The sequence below is a fragment of the Aptenodytes forsteri genome, unplaced genomic scaffold (genome assembly GCF_000699145.1).
Source record: "Aptenodytes forsteri isolate BGI_AS27 unplaced genomic scaffold, ASM69914v1 Scaffold56, whole genome shotgun sequence".
Classification (NCBI taxonomy): Eukaryota; Metazoa; Chordata; class Aves; order Sphenisciformes; family Spheniscidae; genus Aptenodytes; species Aptenodytes forsteri.
Genome location: NW_008796213.1, coordinates 6,435,258 through 6,443,955, shown reverse-complemented (window position 1 = coordinate 6,443,955; position 8,698 = coordinate 6,435,258). Strand labels below are relative to the sequence as shown.

Below are 8,698 nucleotides of genomic sequence, written 5' to 3'. Positions count from 1 at the left end.
TACGGCGGCCAGGGGTGCGAGGCCGCCGGTGGGCGCATGCGCCGTTGCGCCGCGTTGCATGCCGGGAGCTGTAGTCCGCGCCGGCGGGGCACACGGCGCCCCCTGCCGCCACGGCGCGGGTGCTGCGCGGGGCGAGGGGGGGCGCCATGACAGGGACCTCCCCCTCCGCCAGGTGTTTGGGGCCCGAGATGGCCCCTCGGTTGTCCTTGATGCCCAGGCCTTGGCTCTCCGCTCCCCTCTAGCGTGTCTAATGCCTCACACGGCCGTAACAGACTGGCTGGCTTCAGCCGAGCCTCCCCGCAGCCTCATCTGCGGGGACTGTCAGTGTTGATGGAGAATAAAGCAAGCTGGGTGCTTAGCAGGTCTCCCATGTTGTCGTGCCTTCCAGTGCTCATCAGGGCGACCATCCCGCCGTGAGCTTGTTAGCACTCCTTAGCCTACCCTTGGGGCCGTTGTTTATCTGTTAGCGGTCCTTCCTTCCCCCCCTGGAGTGGGGGCTCCAGCGGCTGCCTCAGCTGCTTCCATGCGCCGCTGGTGTGAGGGGACCGGGGAGCGCGCACGCAAACTGCTCCTCCAGTGCCCCTGTCAGGGAAGGTCAGTGTGAAAAGGAACTAGTATCAGTGGAATAGTAAAAGGTAGGCCCGATGCTCAGGAGATGGGATGTTCCCATCCTTTTTCAACATCCCTTTCAGGGATTGCAGTTTGTAAAATGAAACACGCTGCGTGCGAATTCTGCAGTGCATTGCTGTTAACAACTTCAGGTTTTTAAGTCGTTAAAGCTGCCAAGTGATTAAATATAATATACTTATTTTGTATGTTAATAAGCTACTTGAAATATCTTATGGCCCCCCCTTGCTTTCCTGAAAAAGTCTGCCCTGGCTTTCATGTGCTAGTCACCTGTTTTGTCTTACACAAGTTCAACATTAGATTGGGGAAAAAAAAAAACCAACTGGCGAGCAATGATTTAATGAAGTCCGTACTTGGAGAGGAATGTATTTGAAAGCTATTGATCTGAGCTGTGCAATACAAAAAATAAAAAACTCGCTGTGTTTATGACTTCACAAACACTGAAGTTAGTCTATCAGTAGCTAAAAGTCTAGGCAAAAAAAAGCTTATCATCTTTAGTTATACAATGGGCCAGATAGATTTTTTTTTTTTTTTTTGGCCTCAAAACTCAGTGTTGTACCTTTTTGTCCTACTGATAATTAAAGTGTATAGAATTGGAAAGGAGCCTCTGTATTACAGTAAATAATGGTTGTCTTTGGGTTCTTCTTAATGAAGCCAGGATTCGATCGTGACCTATTTAAAAATAATCATGAAGCTTTTCTGTATGATTTACAGTTTCAATAGCTGTTCTTCAGAAGTTGCTGCTTCACTGATCACAAATTATAAAAGAAATAAGAAGGAAAGTTACTCTCCCAAAACGTATGTGAGAATGACTGTGAAAAGTAAGTATGAGAGGTCAGTGTCAGGGTTGTAAGTAAAAAAAGTCTGTCAGGTTTTTGTGGAGACCTGTGTGAACTCGGAGAATTATTTTCTAAAGAGTAGTCTGTCTTAATTGAAAATACAATTTAGTTATTCAGAAGCCTAAGCAGAGAAAGTTTGTCTTTTTCTAAAACTCACCTATAAGCAGTTTCAGGATTTGATTTCCTAATTATGTCTGTATGATTCCCAGAGTGACATATGTTGCTCTATGACTGTGAATAAGCATTTGAGGGACGTAGTAAATTTATTAGGTCAGGATGGACGGGGCTCTGAGCAACCTGATCTAGTTGAAGATGTCCCTGCCCACAGCAGGGGGGTTGGACTAGATGACCTTTAGAGGTCCCTTCCAACCCAAACTATTCTATGATTCTGTGATTCTATCTCCATCTTGTAGAACTCTTGCATTAACAGGTTTTTATGGCAGTTCTGTTCTAGCAGTCATTTTGCTGGCAGCACGAAAATGTAATGCTTTGTGACAATCTTTTTGAACTTTGCTAACTGTAATAGTAGGAATGCAAACCAATTCTGTTATTGACTATGCTAAACCAACAGAGATTTTAGGTTAAGTTTGGTGGAATCCAAATTTTATTGGTTACTTTGTGCTTATGACTATACAAAGTAGAATGTTGCTTTTGAAGGAGATATGAAACCTGATAAACCTGTGTTTTCTGCTTTGAATTTAGAGGTCAGACTACTAAGAAATGTAATGTGGTTAGTGGCATTGCTTGCTTTATGTAGATTATACTATTTGCTTATATGAAAGCCCAGTTGGATTACCCAGGACAAAACTAATGGGCAAGAATGAGGCAGCTCTCACGAAGAAAGTTTGATCTTTTTACAAGGAGGTTGGCAATTGAAGAAAATATCTTCCTTGAATATTAAAATTCTAAAAATACTTTATCTATTTTAAAACTATGAACATATTGTCAAATACCTTTACATGTCAAATACCTGTCAACGTTTTAAGCAAACCTGAGTAGAGTTTCCACTGAAAATTTATTAATTTCAGCTTAATTTCTGCTTAAAAAACTTAAGGGAGTTTTTAAGGTCTTAGTTGCACTGACTACTACTGCCGTTCAAAAGAAGTCTTGAGTATCACCTTTCAGGATTTAATACCAAAGGAAAGATGTAACTGTTAAGAGGTAGTAGTTCTTCAGCAACTTAGCTACATTAAAGGGTTCTGTAAAGCAATCAGATATACTTTGATGATGGTGTGCGCAATGATTAAAATAGTGTATTTAAGCGCTATATTTGCTCTTTTAAGTAAAAATTCAGGGGCATGTGGTGATAAGAGAAACAGAATACAGGTAGCGTCTTCTTCCACACAAACAGTAGAGCAAGCCCCTCTCCAGTCCTCTGAATGCAACTTTATCAGCTCATCCATGTGTCCGTGGGGAAGTTAGCTCGCTGAAGCATGCCATGTGATTCCAAATGTAAGTTGTAACTAGCAAGAAGTATTGCCTTGCCAGAAATAGCTGTAGAGATAAACTAAGAGGAGTTAATACGACCCGACTGTGGGTATTTGACTTAACCAGCTAAATGAGCCAGCTAATCTGCCTAGGCTCCATCTGTAATAGAGAGACAGTCCTCCTTTCACTGTACTAGCTTTGGCGTATGTCAGATTCTTTTCTGAGCTGATTTAACTCTCTAGCCCAGCAAAATACTCTGTAGTTAAATCAGCTTATATCAGGTCCAGGATGCACCAGACTAGAGCATGGTAAAGAGCAGGAGTTTATGGCTAGGAGAAGGTGATATCCTGGTTTTGATGGTGGTGGGCTGAGCCTGGGATGTAAATTACATAGACAAAGACATTGTACATAGGTGCAAATGTAAGGAAGCCATAAAACTAAACAATGAGTTTGCATTGTCAGAATATCACCTCTTTTAATACACAGTTAAATTGAAATCTGTAACTAACGCAAGTTCCATTTTTGTTCATGGATAATAAAAATGCTGTAATTTGTGTCACTGCTAACTAACCATTTACTGTCATACTGTTTTTGATAAAGAAGTGTAAGTGATTTTATTTGAGAATAATTAATGCAATCTATCTAAAGTTTGTACCACCAAATTGAGTCCCATCTTTCTTACATGATAATGCATTGGAAATACGAAGAACTACTTAACCGCATTCTCTGTAATTTGAGCTTGTCGTGGTTTAACCTCAGGTGGCAACAGAGCACCACAGAGCCGCTTGCTCACTTTCCCCCCCTGGTGGGATGGGGGAGAGAATCATAGAATCATAGAATCATTGAGGTTGGAAAAGACCTCTAAGATCATCGAGTCCAACCGTCGACCCACACCCCCATCGGAGATAAACAGAAATCATAGAACCATTGAGGTTGGAAAAGACCTCTAAGATCATCGAGTCCAACCGTCGACCCAACACCCCCATGCCCACTAAACCATGTCCCTAAGCGCCTCATCTACTCGTCTTTTAAACACCTCCAGGGATGGGGACTCAACCACTTCTCTGGGCAGCCTGTTCCAATGTTTAACTACTCTTTCAGTAAAGAAATTTTTCCTTACATCCAATCTAAACCTCCCCTGGCGCAACTTGAGGCCATTTCCTCTTGTCCTAGTCGGAATTCCTCTGCAATGTCTGCTTCAGGGACTAAATATTGTATGTACAGCACAGACTGAAGACATCCACTTATTTAAGATGCTCTACAATATTTGGGACTGAGTGTGAATATGAAACAAAGAAAATGCTGCCATTAGCTCGCTTTTCAAGCTGATTATCCAAATATTAGAAAATTTTAACAGTAACTACGTACAAGCAAGATTAAAATACTATTGTTTGTAAACAGTGACAGCTTTACTAAATGCCCATGCTATGAATTATTCTTACCTGCTCTCTTTTTATCAAGAACATCTATTGACCAAAATACCATGTTTTGACTTCAACCTTTTGTCCAGTTAGGAGAAATACATCCTGTATCCACTATCTACCTACTTAGTCTCAGAACTATTAATCTCCATCAAAGAAGGATTCCAGCTGTACTCTAGTTTTAAGAGTTGAGAATCCTAACAAAAAGGTTAACTTTTTCATTCCTGTACTATCAAAGGCTACGCAGCCAAATAGTCTACAGCTTCATGTACAAACATCTTTAGAACTGTTTCTCTGAACCTTTTATTCTTTGCAAAGAAACTATAATATGGTTTGTTTTATGCAAAATTGTTTTTTTCCCAGTTATAATTAATGTAACTTGCTAGGTGGAGGTACATTCAGTGTTCCCAGGACTCAGCAGAGTGCTGTATGAGAAAGGTAGCCAAAGTAGAATTTAAAATTTGAGGTACTTTGAATTATACATGCATGAAAGAAAACAGTAAGCCCAGAGTGTTTGTGTCTGACTGATGCTCAGATAGAAGACAACTTCTTCACTTTTTTTTTGCAATAAATGTAGGCCCATCAGCTTCCCTGATACAGCTGTTTACTAGATTTCTGTTAGCTACAGTAGTTTCACCTCCTGCTTTTGCTCCTGTTTTCCTGGGTTTCTGAAATTCAGCAGTTTGTGCAGCTGAATATCAGTGAATCTCGCCAGAAAGCTGCCAAGGATCCGTAGAGCTAATCTTACTATGGGGCTGTGAATGTGACTCTTCCCACAGTGTATCAGTAGTACGGACGATGCTAGATGGCCAGGGTCTGATGTATCATTTTTTGATGTGATGATGTTAGCAAATGTGTAAACCCTCTTTCCAGAGAGTAATACGCATCAGAGAGTGGTATGAAACATATTTGGTCATGGTCCCACAGACCATGAGCTGTAGTGAGCACCTTCCTTACCCTATGAAGCTACTACTGTATGTATCTGTGACCCCATCATAGGCAACAGGAACAGTTTTGAGAGAAGCAACATCTTCCTTGAACTCTGGCAACGGACGATGACGGTGGGCTGCTGTCTAAAGAGCTGCTTGCTGGGCTGCAGCGGGGTGTAGGACTCCTGGATCTGGTTAGGCATGAGCCTACTTTCCAGCTCCCCCTCCTCTAGACTTTTTGACCTCAACTAAAATAGGCAATAGATATGACAGATGCCTTTGAAGATGGCACAGTCAGATGCGGAGCAGAAGGAAAGATTTCATGGGGTACAACAGGACTGACTACAAGATAAGAGGGACTATGAAAATATCAACTTGCAGAGAAACAGATGCTTCCTGCTGAGATGGATTCCTTACTGCGTTAATTTTTAGATTAAAGATTGGAGCAACAGGCAAGTTTATCCTGTTACTATCTGGAGATTATAGTAGTGGGAATTCACCTCTGATCACTAGCTGGGTGAAATCCTTCAGGCAGAAGCAACATGCTTTGGTGCAACTGTAATAATTAGTAATATGACATGTTATTAGGTGTCATTCATACACACACACACACACACACACACATCATACTTTGGTAACCTCTGAGCATGACAAAGTATTCTGCAACTACCAAAACTTGCTTATCGATGCACAGATCACTCTTAACAATGACACTAAATTGGAATGTTGCTTTTTAATTGTTACAGCAATATCAGTGCTCTCACTTCACCTATTTTACTTCTAGTTTCCTGAGAAACAATAGGGAGAAAAAATAACAAGCATATGAAACAGCATTGGTACCCCCACAGACCAGATCCTGAGGAGTTCTAGTATGACACAGCATTATTCATGTTATTTAAAGACTTGAGAAACCCTTTGGTTTATTTTAATTTTTTTAAAATTTTTTTGGTCTCAATATTAATATTGAGACAAATCCTCTTTGTTTACTTATGAAAAAGCCAATTAAGTTGGTAGATAAATAGTGAGCTAAGTAACATGAGCAGAAACAGTCTTGGGCTTCTATTGATTTGTTCTCTTCTTGTCCTCTGTTCTTGCCAGGGCATCCACAGTTGGCTACTGCTGGAGACAGGGTACTGGGCTGATGTGAGATGACCATTCTTAGGAACTACATATGTTTTAAAAGAGCTTCATCAGCTTGAACAATTGGAATGCCTAGGGGCCTGAATGCAGTGGATGTAGAACACAGCCAGAACCAGATCCGCAGGAAGCCTTGGGAACTATAATGTTCAGTCAAAGCAATCCTTCATCGTTCATCACAAAATAGTGGAACAACTGCAATGAAACATGTTGCAAGTTACCTGTATGTTTTCAACCTTTTCTTCCTTTTCCCCACCATTTTTAGATCACCGTTCAGGGTGGTGAGAGATATGAGGGTGAATACCGTAAAGTAGAGAACAAATTGAATGGAAGTTTCTCTCAGCTTGGATTAAAATTTTGATCACTGAGTCACTGGATAGAAATGCTATGAATACCAGCCGTTTTTTGAAGGAAGGCAGCAGTCTCCACCTTTTTTTGAAACTTGATCTATTAAGTATGCTCTGGGCTTCCTTTCTGGACCAAAATCACTCTGGAATGAAAGATGGAGGGAAGTTTGTTTTGTGAAGGTCAGGAATGAGCTAGGTTCATCACTACTTGACACAATAACCGTTGGCAGTACCAGAAAAGAGACTTTCAGAGGTTGGGAAACTTCAGAAGGAAAATGAGATGCTGACAGAGCTTAGGTGGTTTCAAGGCTAGGTAACTGCTGGAGAAGCATTTCGGAGGAAGCAATTTTGGACCCGGATGTCTGAAGAGGGAACTAGAGGTGAGTTATAACTTTCTGTGAATTTAAGGTTCAGGAATTTCCAGGAGGTCCAAAGCATCTTTGTAGGAACTTGGTCTGAAATGCCTAACTTTTCAGACACTACGCTTGCAGGAGACCTAGTACTCATACTGATATGCAAGTGCTAGGAGTCCGATGAAAGATTCACCGATGATAGGCACGCTACACACATGGTCAGAGCTGGCGTTTAAACATCTAAAGGACTGGGGTCTAAGTTGTTCCTTGAGCAAGCACTTTGGGTATAAATGTTTCTTTCAACATTAAGACTATCGTTCAGCACACCATCAAAATCACATTAGGAAAAACCCTTCATCTGTATCTTTTGCCATTTTATATTTGAAATAACCTTTTAAAAAATGTTAAATACTGACTTAAACATTATACTTTCAGTATTCCTAATTTTTATTTCTGGTCTGCTCTAAGTTTGGAAGAAAGTGTTTGTTCTTCAGGTATTATTTGGCCTTTAGTCGGCTTTATCCCATTCCTCCTGAGACTGATGATTGCACTGCAGCTGGCACTGTTAGTGATAAGTCAGTAATCTGTGGGGTTTCCCCCCCATCAAGTATTTTTGAAGTCTGCAAGGTGCCCCTTGAAGTTTAATGCTCTGTATTCTCATAATAGAGGAATTGACAGAAGGGAATGGGTTTTAAGGAGCCTAGCATAAAGGGCAAAATCTGTTAAGGTGAAGAATTGTAACTAGAAGATTCTTTGTACAAATAAAATAGCCATGTTTTGATCATTATAAAAACCTCCCTGACTCGTCAAATACTAAAACATTTGTAAGTTTCAGTATTACTGGAAATCTGCACCTGCAGCAACATATTTCTGTGGCTAAGAATAAAAAACATATTGCAGGGAATATCACTCTTCTCAAAACAGTTAAGCCTTATTCTGATCTGTAATTACTATTCTCCATGGCCGAAGAAAGTCTTAGCTTGAAATGGCTGGCCACAGCGAATGCACAAGCAGTGGCATCCGCTACGAGCTCCCTTTGGTTTCACAGCAGCTTCTGCCTTGTGGTGCATGATTGGATTTAGGGGGGCAACTCCGGCAGAGCACAGGTTTCAGTTAAAAATCAAGGAAACCATTCACATCTTTGAAGTTAAGCACATGCTCCCATGCTATGCTGGGCTGTGAAGTGTTAGTATAGAGAGGGAGAGAAAAGCTAAAATGGTCAAATAGTCTTTTTGTGGAAGAGGGCACATCTCTCTTAACTGAAGAGGAGCTCGTCTACACCTGCAGCGAAATGGGCCCAGCAAACCCGTGGTGTAAAAAGTATCACTTCTGCTTCCCGCCCCCCCCCGAGGATGGCAACTGGGGACCCCTGGCAGCAGAAGCACTGCTGGCGATGAGGTGTCAGACCTTCAGCCGGTGCAGGTCACCAGGGCTAAGCTGGACTCAGGGAGCGCAGAGCAGCTGCAGCAGCGTAGAGTATTTGCATAGCGTCACCCAGACGCGTCAGTATAGCTTCCAGCTTGTTCCTGTGAGCTTAGCCAGCTGTCTTATCACTCAAGTGGATGTTAAAAGTTTTTGGAATAGAGCCCATGTCCACAAAGTTGACTGTTTAGATCT

General features: G+C 41.6%; 1 protein-coding gene across 1 annotated transcript in view; it reads right to left on the bottom strand.

Annotated features, from left to right (window-relative positions):
- HSP90B1 (heat shock protein 90 beta family member 1) overlaps positions 1-148 on the bottom strand; it is a 10,821-nt gene extending 10,673 nt beyond the window's left edge. Inside the window, exon 1 of the mRNA XM_009288420.1 lies at positions 4-148. Coding sequence (XP_009286695.1) covers positions 4-148 — 145 coding nt within the window. The remainder of the gene's footprint in view (positions 1-3) is intronic.
- Between the last annotated feature and the right edge of the window lie 8,550 nt (positions 149-8,698).